This window comes from Macadamia integrifolia, chromosome 1, assembly GCF_013358625.1.
Source record: "Macadamia integrifolia cultivar HAES 741 chromosome 1, SCU_Mint_v3, whole genome shotgun sequence".
Classification (NCBI taxonomy): domain Eukaryota; kingdom Viridiplantae; phylum Streptophyta; class Magnoliopsida; order Proteales; family Proteaceae; genus Macadamia; species Macadamia integrifolia.
In genome coordinates, this window is record NC_056557.1 from 36114092 (window position 1) to 36134801 (window position 20710).

At 42.1% G+C, this 20710-nt stretch overlaps 1 protein-coding gene across 17 annotated transcripts in view; it reads left to right on the top strand.

Moving 5' to 3' along the window:
• Positions 1-9437, top strand: part of LOC122085912 — a 55300-nt gene extending 45863 nt beyond the window's left edge. For 12 of the 17 annotated variants that reach the window (XR_006142273.1, XR_006142285.1, XR_006142279.1 and 9 more), the window contains 2 exons: positions 8836-8932; positions 9238-9437. Coding sequence is in view for 1 of the 17 variants with exons in the window: in XM_042654530.1 (XP_042510464.1) it covers positions 8836-8932; positions 9238-9309 (169 nt within the window). In the remaining 16 variants the exon portion in view is untranslated. Of the gene's footprint in view, positions 1-8835; positions 8933-9100 lie in introns of all 17 variants that reach the window. The other 5 variants (XR_006142290.1, XR_006142287.1, XR_006142292.1 and 2 more) reach the window with 3 other exon arrangements.
• The last annotated feature ends 11273 nt before the right edge of the window (positions 9438-20710 follow it).

The window sequence follows — 20710 nt, forward strand, 5'->3', positions numbered from 1 at the left end:
ACCATTCGGGCCCCGATTTTCTCCCTCTAGCATATATTTTCTCTCTCCCTCAATCTGCATGTATTTTCTCTCCCACTTGATCTCTCTCGCACGACGTGATAAAAATTCTCCTGATTTTCTCACACTAATAACTATCCCAGCCCTTGATTTTCTCTCAACTCTACCCCTAACACCTTTCTTGAATCTCTCTCATACGACCTAGCATGACTTTTCTCGATTTTCTTTCCCTCTCCTACGCACGACTTAGCAAAAATTCTCTTTTTGTTCTCCCACTAATGACAATCCTGGCGCTCGATTTTCTCTCTGTTTCTCTAACACCAACCTTTTCTCAAAAATATCTTTTCTCGATCTCTCTCATATAACCTAGCATAACTTCTTTTAATTTTATCTCCCACTAGAAACTGCCCGAACCCCTAATTTTCTTCCTCTCACACGACCTAACAAAATTTCTCTTAATATTCTCTCCTGCTAATATATATCCCAAAAACTCATTTACTCTCTCCCTTGACCTCTCATGCACGACTTAGGATAAATTCTCTCTATTTTCTCTCCCACTAATGACTATTCTAGTCTCTGATTTTCTCTCCTCTCTACCCCCAACCCCTTTCTTGAATCTCATTCACTTCTCTTGATCTCTCACATGACCTAGCATGACTTGCCCAGATTTTCCCTCACATTAATAACTATCCCAACCCCTGATTTTCTTTGCTTCTCTTCCATGACTTCACAAAATTCTCTCGATTTTCTATCCAAGTAATAACTATCCTAGGACCTAATTTTCTCTCTTCCTTAATCTCTTTTGCCTAACCTAACGAAAATTCTCCTGATTTTCTCTCCCACTAATAATTATCCCAGCTTCGATTTCTCTCTCCTCTACCCCCAACCCTTTCTTAAATCTCTCTATCTCTCAATCTCTCTAGCATGACTTCTCATTTTCTCCAACTAATACCTATAACAACCCCCAATTTTCTCTCCCTGTCGTATGACCTAGCAAATCTCCTGATTTTCACTCCCTCGATCTCTCTCATGGCCTAAAAAAAGTTCTTACATTTTCTCTCCCACTAATAATTATCCTAACCCCTGATTTTCGCTCCTTTACTATCGACCCTTTTCTTGAATCTCTCTCGCCCGACCTAACATAATTTCCCTCGATTTTCTCTCCCACTAATAACTATCCTAGCCCCCGATTTTCTCCCTCTCGCATAACCTAGCATAAATTCTCTTGATTTTATCTCTCCAACGATCTCTCTCGCACAACCTCAAAAAAATTCTCCTGATTTTCTCTCTCCTTCTCTACCCCTTCTATCTCTCTTCTCTCGATCTCTTGCATGACCCAGCATGACTTTTCTTGATTTTCTCTTCCACCAATAACCATCCTAACCCCTGATTTACTCTCTCTATAGCACGACCTAGAAAAAATTCTCCTGATTTTTTTCCCACTAATAACTAGCCTAGCCCCCGGAATTTCTCTCCTCTACCCTTAACTCCTTTCTCAAATCTGTCTCTCTTCTCTTAATCTCTCTTGCCCAACCTAGCATGACTTCTCCCAATTTTCTCTCCCATTAATAACTATCCCAACCTCCGATTTTCACTCCCTCTCTCGTATGACCTAGAAAAAATTTTCCCGATTTTCTCTCCCTCGATCTCTCTCACATGACCTAGTAGAAAGTCTCGATTTTCTCTCCCGCTAATAACTATCCCAACTCCTGATTTATCCTCTACCCCTAAACATTTTTTGAATCTCTCTTTGTTCTCTTGATCTCTCTCGTATAACCTAGCATTAATTCTCCCCATTTCCTCTCCAACTAATAACTTTCCTAGCCATTGATTTTTCCCCCTTTAGGACAAGCTAGCAAAGATTCTCCCGATTTTCTCTCTCACTAATAACTATTCCAGGCCCTGATTCTCTCCTTCGCTACCCCCACCCCTTTCTCGAATCTCAATCCTTTCTCTCGATCTCTTACACGATCTAACATGGCTTGTATGATACCCTACTTTCTGAACTCGGTCTAATTACCTGTATTGACTTGGTTTGATCATATAGGGCTGAATCGGAGCGAACTGACGTAAGTACCATATGGAACATGGTAGCAAGAGTGACCTTGAACTCGGGTTGGCCCGACAAGACCGAGCATGTACTAAGGGTAATATGTGCACTTGCATGCACCATGAGGCCTTGCATTTGCATGCACCACGAGGCAATGTACAAGGAGTAAGGGTACATACTAGTAATTTTGGGTGCCTATGTAATTTAATTATAAGTATGAGTTTGTCCCCATTAAAGTCCAAGTGGAACACTAGCAATGGGCTATGAGAATACCCACCTGAGATATACCCATATGAGAATACCCACCTGAGATATACTCACCTGAGATATACCCACCTGAGAATGGCCCCTGGGATTTACCCACCTATAACTAGAAGATATTTTTAGGGCCTAGGTATAAAAGAGGAGACATTTATTGTCTTTTCCCTCATTAATGATAGTTGGTTGGTGGGACAGTAAAGAAGAGAGAGAAAGAAAGAAGAAAGGAAAAGGAGGAAGAAGAAGAAAGAAGAAAGAAAATAGACTTTAAAGCTTCATTGGAGCTGGGTCTTGGTATTTTGGAGCCCAGATTAATGATCAGCTCGTCGGGATCTTCGATTTGAGGTAGGTATTGTACACATTCCAAGGATTCTTAGGAAAACCACTTTTTTAAGCCCTCTTTTTGATTTTTGGGAAAGAACCGACTTGGATCTTGTTAATCCTACTTGGATAATCAAATCTAATGTCTAATGAAAGGTGTGTACAATGATTTTTAAGGATTTGAAAGGAGTGTTGGTGAAGATCTAGAGTATTTGAAGTTCTTAAGCTAAAGAAGTGAAATTTGGGGTTTCATTGGGGTTCTTGAGAAAGAGGTAAGAATCTCCTTTTTCTTTTGATTTGATCGTAGATCTAGGTTGAGGATATATGATTGGACCTTAGATGAGTGATTTGAGTCGTCGGATCGACCCCAAATAAGTTCCCCAAGCCATGGGGACGATGATGGAAGAATTTTGTTTCAAGACTAGGGGGTGTTTCAGACCCACTTATCTTTGGGTCTCTGGCCCATCTGAGTTCCCAGAACTCAATTTCTGAGCTCTGGTGGAATGGGCGGGCATGAAACCGGTAGGCTCTGAGGCCTGCCTGTCTTTGACTCATGCCCACCTATCTTTCTAGAATGCCCAGAATGGGTCCAAATTGGATGGGTAACCCCCATTTATGATTCTAAACCCAATTTTAGTGTTCAAACATGATGATTTTGATTCCAAAATAGTGAATGATAAATCATTATATTTATGATAGGTTACACTCGTTATATGCGTACCCACACATCGGATCTCTTATGTGCCAGGTACAAGCACCGTGTACATATACAGGTAAGTGGGGAGTGGACTCTGATTTAATTTTGGAATGCTAAGCATCACTTAACATGTGTTAGTCTAGCCATGTCATCATGTCATTTATGTGTAGACTAGACATCACGTATGCCATATCACTCATTGTATGTGCATTTACTTAACATGTTATGCTTTGCTTTATAATGAATATTCTTTATGTCTTGATGTATGTGAAGGAAGAATTTCATATGGACATGATATGTATGCTAGATTAGATGCCATAGACGGCTTGGAAACGAGTGCATGGTGGCTCGTGGAATTTACAAACAATATGTGTTTGATTAACCACCTATCCAATTTGCAAACAATATGTGTTTGACAACCTTTACGGTTGCTCCAGGTGAATTTGGATCCTGACCATCTAAGGTCATTCATACCAATATCATCGATGCTATCATTAATGGAATCAATAGAGTGAAGGTCATAGGGTCCCCACTAATCTTCTCATAAGAATGTTTGATGACATTAAAATCACCCACCAGGCCCCATGGAAGGGAGCCAGTAGAGGGGGAAAAGGAGCAGAGATCTGACCAGAGAGGTTCTGTCTAGCTCTTGGTTAAAAGTATAGATGGATGAAAAGAAGCAAGAGGGAGAACCATAGAGGAGGAAATTAGAGAGGTGGATAGATTAAGAGGATAAGACCAAAACATTAAGAAGGAGAGGGTTCCAAAGAACCCAAATGCACCTATTTGGCTAATGAGCGTAGTTAGAGAGGAAGGACTAGGAAGGGGTGTAATGGAAGTGGCTATGCAAGGGACATTGGGCTCAAGGATACGGGTTTTAAGAAGTATAAGGCAAAGTGGGAGACACGAATGCGGGAGCAGATGGTTACATATTTAAAGTGGAATTCAATCTTTGAACATTCCATATGGTCTAGGGGATCATTTGGAAGGGGAGGGAAGGGACAATGATTGCTCGAGATAGCAGGGAGAAGCCTTGAAAAGGTTCAAACCAGACTTAGGTTTCAGCCTACGGTGGTATTCTTTAAGGGGGAGGGAATGGGTACAGATGCTTTCTTGGAGATGCTGTCAAAACTCTTGAAGGAGAGAAGGGAACTGGGTCTAGATGACTTGGTCTTCCTGTGGAAGGAGGCACCAGCTTCAGAGGAGGAGCTGGAGGCAAGCTTCAGAGAGATGGCATGTAGATATTATACCGGGGCACCTCTAAGGCGATGGGAGTCTAAACAGCCCTGAGGGAGCAAGGGACTTCATTAGAGATGGTGGGGTCTGGCGGGAAGCCAGAGGCAAGGGTCAACATGGGTGCCCGAGGAGGCAAGCAAGTTTGAGGCCGCAATAACTGAATGGTAAGGTGGAATGCCTGAGGCAACATAGATTGCACAGGAGGGTCATATGCTGACAGGAGAGGCGATGAAGCACCTTCTAAGGTTAGGTAGCTTGGTGGGAGTCCAACGACAAAATTGTCAGCTGAAGAGCCTATGGGGGCATTAGGAAGAAGCAGGCTAGGATGGGTAGACATGAGATCTCGAGAACCATTAGTAGGATAGAAAATGATTGCGGGGAGCTCGAGGGAGGCCTATAAGGGGGCCAGTCGAAAGGGTTATGCAGGCTAAGGGGATGAAGGTAGTGGCAGTGGGGTGGGAAGGGTTAAAAAAAAGGAGAGGAAAGTGGCTAGGCGGAGAGGGGGGAGGTGCAAGCAGGCTCATGGTGGGAGAGACATATTTTAAGGAGAAGACGTGATGGATACTAGTGAGGAAGGTAAGAATCCATAGGGCAAGGGAGAAGACCCCCTTATGGATCCAGGAGGATGAAGGGTTAGTGATAAGGTGATCACCCGAAAACGGTTGGGTCGGGTAAGATGAGTGGGTAGATCGAATTGAAGGTTCAAAGGTTGGATTTAGAAGCCCATCTGAAAAAAAGAGGGTTCAAGCTAAAGGAAGGAGATAAGGGGGTGTTTGGTAGTAATAGTAACAAAGGAGAATTGGGGATTTTGGATAATGGGGAAGGGAAGAAACAGTTTGGGCCAAAGAATGAAAGCCAAGAAGAGGAGAGTAAGAAAGGCCAGGTGGAAGGTTCCAGATATGGTAGAAGGAAGGGGAAGATGTTTGTAGAGGTGGTGGGGCCCACCAAGGAATAACAAAAAATGGGTAATGAAGAGGTGAAGGCAGGGGGAGGAGCAAAGGCAAAAGCATAACAAGAAGAATGACCAAAGATGTGAAGGAAGCTTGAGGAAGCAACAAGGCTATGCAACAGAGAACTAGGGAATTCGGCGGAACCGTCGGTGTCAGCATCAACAAGGGAAGGCGAAGATGGTGATTGTTCTCCCCATCATCGTTAGACTCTAATTGGGACAGGAGGGAGAACCTATTTTGACTGGTGGACAAAGACTAGAGGTCACTTGCATCAGCCGATTAGGATCTTCTAGAAGGGGAAACACCCTCATGAGGCAGCGAATCTGCTATTCAACTTCTTCTCCAGTGCTAGTAATGATTCTTCTACCCTTGGGACAGGGGAGAAAGATTTAGATTGCCAGTCAACATCAGGGAGAGTGTGGAGAGCAGGTTCTTTAGGAGAATCCACAGCTGGACCATCAGGAGCAATAATGAAGGATATGACAGTGGTTGAAGAGCTGTTCTTTGATGGATGGCCAAATGTTTTGCAAATACAACATTGCGGTGGGATCCACTCGTACTCATCCGGTTGGTCAAAAGTGAAGCCCTCTTCACCCATGATTGTGACAGATAAGGGAAGGGCATGTTTAGTAGTAGCTTTAACCCAGATTCTAGCGAAGGCAAGATGATCTATGAGTTTTTTTCTCTGGTCAGAGAAGAGTTGCTTGCCAATGAGACAATCCACAATATTCAGCCCTTGAGCATACCAAAAGTGGAGGGGAGATCAGGAGAGCATACCAAATGGGTATATTTTTTCTTTGATCAACTTTTGCCAATGTAGTGTATTTATCCTGATGGCGTAGGAAGATAGTATTTTTTCCCTACTTGCCATGGGCCTCCTTCAAGAGCAGTGAGCTTATCTGATTCTTCAGAGAAGTTGACTTGATAGGCCATTTTTGAGAAGAGTGAAGAGAGTACCACAGACCCTCCATTGTTTGGAGAGGGAAGACTTCATTATGTGGAAAGGTGGCGGGCTCTAAGGAAGCGCTCAAGAATGTTTGGCCATTTACAAATTTCAGCCTCTAGCGAACCCGACGGACAAAGGCAACCTTCTTATCATGGAAGGTGGAGGGAGGGACAAAGAAAAGGGAGTGGCTAGCAATGGAGGGAGAAGGGGGGGTGAGTGGAGGATTGGACAACGCCAGGGCTTAGGGGAGGGAGGAGTAGGGAGGGAAGGGGAGTAGGTAGTAGGTGCATAGGCAAGGGTAGGAGGGCTCCGCCATCGGAGAAGTGTCGGACATGTGGGATTAGGACATGACAGAGGGATTCGAGTGGGAGAAATGGAAGGAGGAGTGGTACACTCAAGATTTGTTATATTATTAAGTATTGATATCTACTTAATTTGAATGAGGACCCAATTGAAGTGTTGATGATTTTGGGACTATATGGGGTTGCCTAGCTTACCAAGTTGTTTAACAAGATTATGAGTACTAGAAATATGCCTGATGAATAAAGGAGAAGTATTAGTGTCCCAATCTACAAAAATAAAGGCGATATTCAGAGTTGTAATAACTATAGAAGCATAAAGCTCATAAGTCATAATATAAAATTGTGGGAGAAGGTTATCGAAGTTCACCTAAGAAGAGAAACCAGTATATCAAGGAACCAAATTCGGTTTTATGCCAAGGAGATCCACAATGGAAGCGATTTACCTTCTTAATAGGCTTATGGAAAGGTCCAGAACCTACAAGAAAAATCTCCATACTATTTTCATTGACATAGAAAAGGCATACGACAGAGTCTCCAAAGAGTTTGTCTGACATGTTTTGGAAAAGGAAGGGGTGTCAAGTAAATATGTAGATATTATCAAAGACATGTATGAAGGCATAATGACAAGTGTGAGAATCATGGGAGGTTAAGGCAATGAGTTCCCAATCACTACCGAGTTACACCAGGGATTGACTTTAAGTCCTGATCTATTTACGCTTGTCATGGATGATTTAACTAAGAACGTTCAAGGGGTGGTTCCATGGTATATGCTCTTCGATGATGATATTGTGCATGTGGCCGAGACAATGGCAGAGATCAAATAAAGGTTAGAGTAATGGTGATCTACTTTGGATTCTAAGATTCCTAAGACAAGTAGACAAAAGACGGAGTATATAATGTGTAACTTCAGCCACTCAAGGACGGATTTTGATGTAGTGAAACTTGAGGAGAGAGAGATCTAGCAAGACGATCATTTCAAATATTTGTGGTCAATCATTAACAAAGATGGTGAGATAGATGATGATCTGTCTCACAAAATCAAAGTAGGATGGATGAAGTGGAAAGGTGCATCTGGAGTGTTGTGTGATCGACGCATACCCCTAAAGCTTGGAGGAAAATTCTATAAGACAGTCATAAGGCCAGCTATGATGTATGGGATGGAATGTTGGGAGTGAAGAAGCATAACATGGATAAGTTGAGTGTAACAGAGATGAGGATGTTGAGATGGATGTGTGGCAAATCTAGGAGTGATAGGGTGAGGAATGAATGGGTTAGATCTATTTAGGAGTTGCTCTGATTAAGATAAGCTCAGAGAATGTCGTTTAAGGTGGTTTGGACATGTTCAGGTAAGGAAGAGTGATTAAATCGAGATGGAGGGAGCTAATAGAGCTAAGCGCAAGCCTAAATTGACCACTAAAAAATCGGTAAGGAAAGACATGCAAAAGTTCGGTCTAGATTCTAGTATGACTTCAAATAAAGCGGTTTGGAAGGCAAAGATCCATGTTTCCGATCACATTTAGGTGGATTTCGCAGCAATGTTGCTTTGCTATGCCTCTTTCTTTTTCTTTTCTCCTTTCTTTGCTTTGCTTTTATCTTGCACTATCACGGACCATGTAGCTGACCCCATCTAGTTGGCAAAAGGCTTTGTTGTTGTTGTATTGATATCTACTTATTCCATAGGCTTCACTTCCCCTTCCCAACCCCTTTCTATTTGTTACTCCTTTTTTTTTTTCTGTTAAATACGTGCTTAGCTTCATATCCTTGTCTACTCTTCTTTCTCTTTTCTTTTTATATCTTTGATTGAATGGTATAATGTTGTGTTACCTAGTCTGAGTAACCTTGTGACATGTATACAAATGAGTTATCATTGTTTCATGTTCTAAATATTTTGTCCAATCCTTTTACTATTTTTTATTGAATCTGAACTATTCCCCTGAAATTATTGTTACAATTAATTTTTTAGTGCCTCTTTGTTAGGGTGACCACTTGATTTTCGTCATTTCTATCTCGATAAACAGTTCCCCTGAAATTATTGATACAACACAGAATGAATCCTTTCTTGATTTTTTCCTTGCAAGTTTGCTAGATGAACCTATTCGTGAGGAATGCCCTCTGATATATCATCTAGATTTTGCTGCAATGTATCCAAATATCATTTTAACAAAATGGCTCCAGGTATGTTTGGTGCGCCTTCTCATGTTGTCATTGTGAATATTGTTCTACTGTTTATTTGATACCTCTGCACAAGTATGTTCTCTATTTGGACTGACTTTGTTTAAACAGTAAGTTTCTTTTTCTATACGAAATTTAACACAGTTTCTGTGTTTTAATTCCTGATAATAGTTACCCTCAATGTGCCAACATCTTTGGTGGCCAGTCTATGCTGCTTGGATGCATATTATATGATCACTGGACTACATTTTGATTATTGAATATTGTAACTTATGACATTCTGGAACTGGTTATTCTGCACTGGTTAGGAAGCCTGGAATTGTCTTCATTATAATTGGAAGGTTTACAGAATTGTCAGTATGAAGGCTGTTTACGGGTAGAGAATCTACGGTTCTCAGTAAGCACACCTTTTTACAGATCAAGGTGAGCTACATGTTTTTGTACATTTATGTTAGGTATGCCATGTGTATATTTTCTAAATTCTGTAAGCCAAGTTCCAATTTTTTATACCATGATCTTCACTTTTTTCTTGTGTATATGTTTCTAGTTTATTGTATATTGCTTATCTGCAGGTATGGATGTTAGGCTCATTGTATGCATGCACTTTACATGTTGAGCTTAGTGCACAGCTATTCATTGGCTGGATTTAGGCTTGTTGACTTGAGCCTCCCCCATATACCTTGTTTTGTATAAAAACCCTTTTCCCATAGCATCAAGGGTGATGTTTTGAATTTTTTTTTTCACATGCCTCATTTGGCGAGGAATGATGTTGACCCTCCATTGCTTTGCATGAACATTGGGTTTATTGATTGGTGCAATAAACCAAATTCTTTCACTGAATTCCCGTCATCACGTATCCTTGCCGAGTACATTAGTTCCTAAATATCATTTCAATTGTTAAGTATTAGTTTCAGTCCATTCTGTCCAAAAACAGCCCCAAACTTCAGTTGAATTCCCTCACCAGAACTCAACCACAGACCATGCAAGAAAAGCACTGACCTATGCCAGTAGCTGTCAGACATACTGTAACACTCATATATAGGCTGTTCCCATAACCCACACAACCACAGTCCAAGTATCCATTTAGCAGAGCCATATCAAGTGCAGGGGCACTGGCCTGCCGCGGGCACCCACCGATGGAGGTTTTCCAGTAGCTCCTGGCAGTTGCTGAACTCCCCACTGGTCTAAGGTGGTTCTGCCCAATTGTGCACCCAGTTTGGTGTCCCTGAGTTCCTTTCATGTGTGTGGATAGGTCCCAGACCATAGGGATCAATTTCAATTAATTTACTCCACTTCATCATGGTCTACAAATCCACATTTGGCCTACTATGCTAGTATTCAGCAGTGTACAAGTAAGCATTGCTGGTTTTGTGGTTGCCAGCACAAGTAGCTCCCATATTGGGCATGAGCAGACCAAAATCATACTTGGGTAAACATATGAAGATAGACATGTCCAAATCCAAATCTACTTACAATTCCCCTGCTGAATTGGAACTCACATTGAAATGCTATTTGGGTTGAAAATCCAAGTTCAACAATGAATTATTAGGAGTCCTACTACTTTGGGTTCTCCAATATAGGTAGCCACATAATTACGTCTCTACAACCTTAGATAGAAGGCTGTACCCTAGATCAGCCCATACTTATGATTCCCCAGCTTTTGAGGTTCAAAAGGGAGTCAGAGATGAAGGTGGGTCTCTGAACTAGTCCATCCTTCTATCTCAGTTCTAGGATGGTGATCCCAACTCTGAAATAGAATTCCCCTCATCATACCAAGTCTGTTTTAGACTGTGATCAGCCATAGGAATAAAATACAAACATGTTCCTACCTCCAAGCATAGGCATATCATGCTATTAATACTCAATTTGTAATTACATTACTTAAGCTCTATCCCAGCAGCTAGGTTTTTAACCTTGTACAAGAAATTTCTTCACATGAGGTCTGATACCTATTTATGAGGAATTACAGGGATGGTTGCAGGCCTATGCACTGTTCCAAATGTGTGGACCATAGCCAACAACACCAACCCGGTGTTTCCAACACAGAAACAAGGGATTCCTTATGTGCAACCCAACACTCAGCTGTAGGGGCTGCAGGGACATTTTCCCCAAACTGAACACAGCCCTACAGTGAGGACAGCAAGCATATATTATCCAGACTACTTGCATATCAGACATTAAACCCAATTCAAGTCTTGGGTTACTAACTGCACACCCACAGCTCTCAATTCAGCTGTAGGGGCACACAGGGACCACATGGGACCTATACAAATCCCATTTAATACATCAACAACATACCATCATCCTCAATTTCAGTCCGTGTGACTGAATTTGCCCGAATTCCAGGCTTACAAGGTAAATTCCCTATGCATGGGTTACTTACCCACCTATTCAGCCCAATTTGACGCTACAGGGATCATAGTTAACTCCTACCCCAATTAACATAATATAGTAAGCTAACATAATTTAGCTTGCTATGCCAGCCCTCTCTCTCTCTCTCTCTCGCTTCTTATCCCAGAGAACCATAAAGTGCCACCGCTTGGAGCAGCCTGGCCTCACGCTGGGCTGGTCACCCTTACCCTCCCCATCCTTTCTTCCTCTTCTTCTCTCATCCTCCCCCTCTCGCTCTCCCTCTCCCTCTCCCTCTCCCTCTCCTTTCCTTTCTTCTTCACCCTCTTCCTCTCAACTTTTTCTTCTTCTTCTTCTTCTCCGGTCTCACACGTTTGGAAGATCGTGATCCACCCTTGCCATCTCCTCAATCCTTCCACTCCCATTTTGACTCAGATCTGGTGAAGGTCTTGTCGGGATCCTCCTGATCCTCCCAGATTGGCTCATTGGCTCCTTCTTCCGCCAGCGTTCTTTGGGCCTACAACTGCTCATCCTCGAGTTGCTACTTTAATTAGGTATGGCTATGCCGTCATCCTTTTGTTGCTCCGACCTGCTCCCAGAACTGTTCGTCGGCTCCTCCCCCTCTTCCGATGCTCTCTGGGCCTGTAGTCGCTCATCCTTGATTTACTGCACAGTTAGAGTGTGCTATTGTGCCGTTGACCTAACCATGCTCTCTTCTGGATCTTGGGCAAATCAAACGTCTTCTCACATTTCCTCCCTGATCGAATCATTTGTCACGGTGATTTCTTAGCAAGGTCTTTGCAAGGCTTGCAAGCCGCAAGATTGCCATCCATGCTCGACAAACAACTACCTCGCCGATGCCCTCCGCAAGGTCGGTGCCTCGTCTTTGCAGCTGTCTCTTCCGCGAGGCCAGCTTCTCTCTTAGTTGTGGCCCTCCACAAGGCTTGTGCCGTGCCGCCGTGCCTGCCTTTTTCTACCTGAACTTCGATTCATGTCTTGACGGCTCGAAGTTGAAGTGATGAGATATGATGGTAGATTTTGGTGGAACCCTATTTGAAATTTCCTTATTTGCCCCTCTTCCTCCTTTAGGCTTCTGGGTTCTTGTTCAGCCCAGTGGGCTTTAGAATTTTAAGTTGTTGGGCTTCTTGACTTTTTTTATTTTAAGCCCATATGGGATTTGTGTTGTAATGGACATGCCATTTGTGACATGTCTTCTTCTCCTCATGCCCATTGGGCCTTGGATGCTATCTTTTCTGGACTTTGGTTACCCTTATAGGGTTTGTAATCTCCATTAGGGGATATATTCTCCCTCCCCCCTTATTTTAATGCATTTATTAATTCAACTAAAAAAAAAAACATAATTTACACAATCCCTATGACTGATTCCCAGCCAAATCCCAGGCATGCAGGCCAAGGTTCCTAGTTCTGGGTGGCTGTATGCTTGGGAAACATTGCTGAAATTATTTTTTACTTACCCTATTGTACAGCAATTAGGAAGTAGGATTTTTACCTTAATTTTGCAGGTACAGCAGTTGGAAAGGTAGCAGCAGTATTTCTCCCAGCTTGGACAATAGCTTGCACTCTTAAGTAGCTTGCTCTATGCTTGGACAACAGCTCCATGTACTTCCTTCAGCTGGCATCTAGCAGCAACATGAGAGGCAGCAACCACAACAGTAATAGTAGCAGCCAGCATGTGCAGCAGAGGCTGCTGGGGTAGAGCATGCAGTTGCAGTAGCAGATGTAGCATCATCACCAGGACAGCAACATCAGCAGCTTGCATGCTGCAGTAGGGGTAGTAGCAACAACCAACCGTAGCAACAGGAGGTGCAGCAGTAGCACTAGGGGCAGCACCAACATCAAGGATCAGCTGCATACAACCCTACATGCACAACCCAAGCAGCCCCCTTCTTCCTCTTCTCTTCTTCTTCTCCTCCTCCTCCTCCTTTCTTTCTTTTCCCCTCCCCCCAAACGAACTTAGTTTGTGAGAAAATGAGAGTAAATGGGTTTATATAATGGCTGGGCATAAGCCACTAGGGCCTGTTTGGCTGTAAGAGCCCATTTTTAAAACTGAATTAAGCACCAATGCTGGCATGTGGGCCCACTTGATCATCTGCATGTTAGGTGCCACATGACCAGTGTTGGATTCCCTTTCAACTCATGTAATTGGCCGAGATATGCCCGCAAGGATGTGGGACCCACAGAGCAATAATTCAGTTTGGGCTGCAGACAACACCACCAGCAAGTCTCACCAGTTGGCCTGTGGTTAGGCAGATGACCTACCGATGACCGTAAAACTGTTCACCCAGCAGTTCCAACCATATGGCCAAAGGTCAGATGTGTGTGTGACCCTTATTTCACCATTTTGGCCTAATTTCTTCATTGTTTACCTAGTGCACAAGCAGTTGGTATGCTCACTATGCAACCATCACTGGCCAGCTAAGGCAGCCCAGCTGCCCTTAGTGCCTACTATGTCCAGACACCCGAAGCATACAGATTAATTTTGATATGGGGTATCACAACTATCCCAGCCCTTGATTTTCTCTCCTCTACCCCCAACCCCTTTCTCAAATCTGCCTCTCTTCTCTCGATCTCTCTCGCACGACGTAGTATGACTTCTTTTGATTATCACTCCCATTGATAACTATCCCAACCACTGATTTTCTCTCCTCTCGCACGACTTAGAAAAAATTCTCCCGATTTTATCTCCACTAATAACTATCCAAACACTTAATTTTCTCTCCCTCGATCTCTGTTGCACGACGTGGCAAAAAATCTCTTGATTTTCTCTCCGACTAATAACATTTCTAGCCCCCAATCTCTCTTTCCTCTATCCCCATCCCTTTCTCAAATCTCTCTTCTCTCAATCTTTCTCGCAATGACCTAGCATGACTTCTCCCCATTTTCTCTACAACTAATAACTATCATAGCCTCCGATTTTCTCTCCCTCTCACATGACCTAGCAAAAATTCTCCCAATATTCTCTCCCACTAATAACTATCCTAGCACCTGATTTTCTCACCCTCGATATCTCTCTCACGACCTAGAAAAAATTCTCCATTTTTCTCTCAATAATAACTATCCCAAACCCCAATTTTCTCTCCTTTACCCTCGACCCCTTCTCGAATTTCTCTCCTCTCAATCTCTCTTGCACGACCTAGCATGACTCTTCCCGATTTTTACTACCACTAATAACTATCCTAGCCCCTGATTTCGTCTCCCTCTCGCACGAGCTAGCTAAAATTCTACCGATTTTCTCTTTCCATCGATCTCTCACACGACTTATAAAAAATTCTCTTGATTTTCTATCCCACTAATAACTATTGTAGACCCTGATTTTCTCTCTCCTTCTCTACCCCAACACCTTTCTTGAATGTCTCAATCTCTCTCATACCACATAGTATGACTTCTCCGGATTTTCTCCCTCTCATACAACCTAGTAAAAATTCTCCATATTTTTTCTCCCACTAATAACTATCCCAGCACTTGATTTTCTCTCTCCTTCTCTACCCCTGACCCTTTCTCGAATCTCTCTTCTCCCAATCTCTCTCTTTTGACCTAGCATGACTTCTCTAAATTTTGTCTCCCACTAATATTTTCCTGATTCCCTAATTTTCTTTCTCACACGACCTAACAAAATCTCTTTTTTTTCTCTCCAACTAATTTCTATCCCAGGAGCTGATTTTCTCACTCCCTCGATATCTCTTGCATGACTTGTAAAAATTCCCCCAATTTTCTCCCATTAAAAATTATTACAGCCTCCGATTTTCTCGCTAGTTTCTCTCCCTCTTTACCCCCAACCCCTTTCTCGAATTTCACTCACTTCTCTCGTTCTCTCGCATGACCTAGCATGACTTCCCGATTTTCTCTCTCATTAATAACTATCTCAACCCTCGATTCTCTCGCATGACTTAGTAAAATTCTCCCGATTTTCTCTCCCTCGATCTTCCTCATATGACCAAGCAAAAATTCTCGTGATTTTCTCTCCCACCAATAGCTATCCTAGCCCCGATTTCTCTCTACTCTACCCCAACCCTTTCTTGAATCTCTCTATTCTCTCGATCTCTCGTATGACCCAACATGACTTCTCCACATTTTCTCTCTATTTAATACCTATCCCAGCCCTTGATTTTCTCTCCCTATCATATGACCTAGAAAATTTTCTTTCGATTTTCTCTCACTCGATCTCTTTCATGGCCTAAAAAAATTGTCCTATTATCCCTCCCACTAATAACTATCCTAACCCAGATTTTTCTCCTTCTTTATCCCCGACCCTTTTCTCGAATATCTCTTGCATGACCTAATATTAATTCTCGATTTTCTCACACCATTAACTATCTTAGCCCCCGATTTTCTCCCTCTCGCATAACCTAGTAAATATTCTCCCAATTTTTTCTCTCCATCAATCTCTCTCGCACGACTTAGAAAAATTCTCCTAGGTTTCTCTCCCACTAATAACTATCCCAAGCCCCAATTTTCACTCTCCTTCTATACCCCAACCCTTCTCTCGATTCTCACTTCTCCCGATCTCTCTCGTATGACCCAGTATGACTTCCCTTGATTTTCTCGCCCACTAACAACCATCCCAGCCCCCGATTTTCTCTCCCTTGACCTCTCTTGCATGACCAAGCAAAAATTCTCTTGATTTTCTCTCCCACCAATAGCTATCTTAGCCCCGTTTCTCTCTATAATACCCCAACCCTTTCTTGAATATCTCTCTATTCTCTCGATCTCTCGCATGACCTAACATGGCTTCTCCACATTTTCTCTCTAACTAATACCTATCCCAGCCCTTGATTTTCTCTCCCTATCGTATGACTTGGCAAAAATACCCCCAATTTTCTCTCCCTCGATCTCTATCACGGCCTAAAAAAAATTCTCCTATTATCCCTCCCACTAATAACTATCCCAGCCCAGATTTTTTTCCTTTACCTCGACACTTTTCTCGAATCTCTCTTCTAGAACTAGTATTAATTCTCCCGATTTTTTCTCCCACTAATAATTATCTTAGCCCCTGATTTTCTCCCTCTCGCATGACCTAGCAAAAATTCTCCTGATTTTCTCCCTCTATCAATCTCTCACACGACCTAGAAAAAACTCTTTTGATTTTCTCTCCCACTAACTATCCCAAGCCCCAATTTTCACTCTCCTTCTGTACCCTTAGCCCCTATCTCGATTCTTGCTTCTCTTAATCTCTCTCGCATAACCCAGCATGACTTCTCTTGATTTTCTCTCCCACTAATGACCATCCCAGTCCCCGATTTTCTCTCTTACACAACCTAGTAAAAATTATCCTGATTTTCTCTCCCATTAATTATCACAACTCCCAATATATCCTCAACCCCTAACCCTTTCTTGAATCTCTCTCTGTTCTTTCAATCTCTTTCGCATGACCTAGCAAAACTTCTCCCCATTTCCTCTTTAACTAATAATTGTCCCAGCCATTGATTTTTTCTCCCTCCTCCACAACTTAGAAAAAATTCTCCCGATTTTCTCTCCCACCAATTACTATCCCAACACACGATTTTCTCATCCTCGATCTCTCTCGCACGACCAAGAAAAAATTCTTCTAATATCTCTCCAAATAATAACCATCCCAGCCTTAATTTTCTCTCTCCTTCTCTACCCCAACACCTTTTTTTATTCTCTCTCTATTCTCTTGATCTCTCTCGTATGACCTAGCATGACTTCTCCTGATTTTCTCTCCTACACAACCAAGCAAAATTTCTCCCAATTTTTTCCCACTAGTAACTATCCCAGTTCCCAACACTCGATTTTCTCTCTCCTTCTCTACCCTGACCCCTTTCTCGAATCTCTCCTCCCGATTTCTCTCATATGACCTAGCATGACTTCTCTTGATTTTCTCCCCCTAATAATTGCCCGAATCTCTAATTTTCTTTCTCTCACATGACCTAACAAAATTTCTCACAATTTTCTCTCCCACTAATATCAATCCCAGGAGTCGATTTTCTCTCTCCCTCGATCTCTCTTACATGACTTACAAAAATTCTCTCGATTTTCTCTCCCACTAGTAACTATTCCAGCCCCTGATTTTCTCCCTATTTTCTCTCCTTTTTTACCCCCAACCCCTTTCTTGAATCTCGTTCACTTCTCCCGATCTCTCGTACGACCTAGGATAACTTGTCCCGATTTTCTCTCCCATTAATATCTATCTCAACCCTTGATTTTCTCTCCCTCTCTCACAATGACCTAATAAAATTCTGCCAATTTTCTCCCCAATTGATAACTATCCTAGAACCCAATTTTATTTCCCTTGATCTCTCTTGCATCACCTAGAAAAAATTCTCCTGATTTCCTCACCCAATAATAGCTATCACAACCCTGATCTCTCTCGATCTCTCTCGTATGATCTAGAATGACTTCTCCATATTTTTCTATCCAACTAATACCTATCCCAGCCCTCAATCTTTATCACAACCTAAAAGAGATTCTCCCATTTGCTCTCCTACTAAGAATTATCCTAGCCCCCGATTCCTATTTATATAAAGTGTTCGTTTTGACCGGCGCCTTTTTTCATTTCGTTTAGTTTTTTTGTTTATACACCAGCCAATGGAGTTATCATTGTCTCTCCCGACGTTCTGCTAAAAAGAATCGTAAAAATTTTCTTCCTCTACCTCTCGCACGACTTAACAAAAATTCTCCCAATTTTTCTTCCCATTACTCTCTCTCGCAGACCCAGAAAAAATTCACTCTATTTTCTCTCCCACTAATAATTATCCCAAACCTCAATTTTCACTCTCCTTCTCTACCTCCAACCCCTTTCTCGATTGTCTTTCTCTTCTCTCGATCTCTCTTGCATGACCCAGCATGACTTCTCCCGATTCTCTTCCAGTAATATCCATCCCAACCCCCTATTTCCTCTCCCTCCAGCATGAACTAAGCAAAAATTGTCATGATTTTCTCTTCCATTAATAACTAGCCCAACCCCCAAATTTCTCTCCTTCTCTACCCCTAACCCCTTTCTCAAATCTGCCTCTCTTCTCTTGATCTCTCTAAAACAGCCTTCACTCAATTTTCTCTCACATTAATAACTATCTAAACCCTGTATTTTCTTTCCCCCTCCAGCACAACCTAGGAAAAAATCTCCCGATTTTCACTCATAATAACTATCCCAACTCCCAATTTATCCTCTATCCTTTCTCGAATCTCTCTCTATTCTCTCAATCTCTCTCGCATGACCTAACAAGACTTCTCACAATTTCCTCTCCAACTAATAACTATCCCAGCCATCGATTTTCTTTCCCTCTCTCATAACGTAGTAAAAATTCTCCTAATTTTCTCTCCCACTAATTACTATCCCGACACCCCATTTTTTCACCCTTGATCTCTTTCGCACAACCTAGGAAAAATTCTCCCATTTTCTCTCATAATAATAACAATCCTAGCCCCAATTTTCTCTCTCCTTCTCTAGCCAAAAACTTTCTCTAATCTGTCTCTCTTCTCTGAATCTCTCTCGAGTGACCAAGCATGACTTCTCCTGATTTTTTCTCCATTTCGCATAACCAAGCAAAAATTCACCTGATTTTTTCTCCCACTAATAACTATCCTAGCCCTCGATTTTCTCTATCCTTTTCAACCCCGAACCCCTCTCTCGAATTCATCTCTTCTCCCAATCTTTCTCGTACGACTTAGCATGACTTCTCTCGATTTTCTCTCCTACTCATAACTGCTTGAACCCCTGATTTTCTTCCTCTCACACAACCTAACAAAAATTTTCTTGATTCTCTCTCCCACTAATATCTATCCCAGGAACCGATTTTCTCACTCTCTGACTCTCTCTTGCATGACTTACAAAAATTCTCCTGATTTTCTCTCCCACTAATAACTATTCCAGCGCTCGATTTTCTCTCCTTCTCTACCCCCAACCCCTCTCTCTACCTCTCTTGCACGATCTAGCAAAATTCTCCCAATTTTCCCTCTAACTAATAACTATCCTAGAACATTTTCTCTCACGCTTGATCTCTCTCGCATAACCAAACAAATTTTTTTCTAATTTTCTCTCCAACTAAGAGATATCCTAGCCCTGATTTCTCTCTACTCTACCCCCAACCCTTTCTCAAATCACTCTCGGTTCTCGCGATCTCTCTCGTATGACCTAACTTGACTTCTCCATATTTTTTCTCCAACTAATACCTATCACAACCATTGATTTTCTCTCCCAATCAAATGGCCTAGCAAAAATTCTCTGGATTTTTGCCCCCCTCGATCTCTCTCATGGCCTAAAAAAGAATTTTCCCTTTTTCCTCACACTGATAACTATCCCAGCCGCTGATTTTTTCTCCTCTTTTACCCCAACCCTTTTCTCGAATCTCTCGCACGACCTAGAATTACTTCTCTCGATTTTCTCTCCCACTAATAACTATCCCAGCACCCGATTTTCTTCCCCTCCCACGACCTAGCAAAAATTCTCCCGATTTTTGTTTTCCATTGATCTCTCTCGCACGACCTAGGAAAAATTCTTCCGATTTTGTCTCCCGCTATTAATAATCCAAACCCCCGATTTTCACTCTCCTCTACCTACAACCCCTTTCTCAGCTCTCTCTTTTATCGATATCTCTCGCATGACCCAGCATAACTTCTTCTGATTTTCTCTTCCACTAACCATCTTAGCCCCCAATTTTCTCTGCCTCTCGTAAAACCTAGCAAAAATTCTCTAAATTTTCTATCCCACTAATACTTAAATCAGCCCACAAAATTCTCTCCTTCCCTACCCCCAACCCCTTTCTCGAAGCTTTCTCTCTCCTCTAGATCTCTCTCGTATGACCTAGCATAACTCTCCTGATTTTCTCTCCCATTAATAACTATCATAACCCATAATTTTCTCTTCCTCTCTCACACAACTTGAAAAAATTCTCTCTATTTTCTCTCCACATAACTATCTCAGCCCCCAATTTCTCTCTCTCGATCTCCCTAGCAAGACCTAGCAAAAAATCTCCCTATTTTCTATCCCACTAATAAGTATCCCAGCTTTGTCCTATACCCCATAACCTTTCTCGAATCTCTCATCTTGCGATCTCTCTTGTATTACCTAGTGAGGATTCTCCCCATTTCCTCACTAACTAATAACTATCCCAGCCATAATTTTCTCTCCCTCTTGCACGACCTAGTAAAAATTCTCTCGATTTTCTCTCTTAGAAATAACTATCCCAACACTCGATTTTCTTACACTTGATCTCCATCGCGCGACTTAGAAATTTTTTTTTGATTTTCTCGCCCTTCAAAATCCCAAACCCTGATTTTCTCTTTCTTTACCTCGGACCCCTTTCTTGCATCTCTCCTCTCGATCTCTCTAGCAAGACTTAACATGACTTCTCTTGAAAATCTATCCAATTAAAACTATCCTAGCCCCCGATTTTCTCTTCCTCTCACATGACCTATAAAAAATTGTCCATATTTTCTCTCCCACGATCTCTC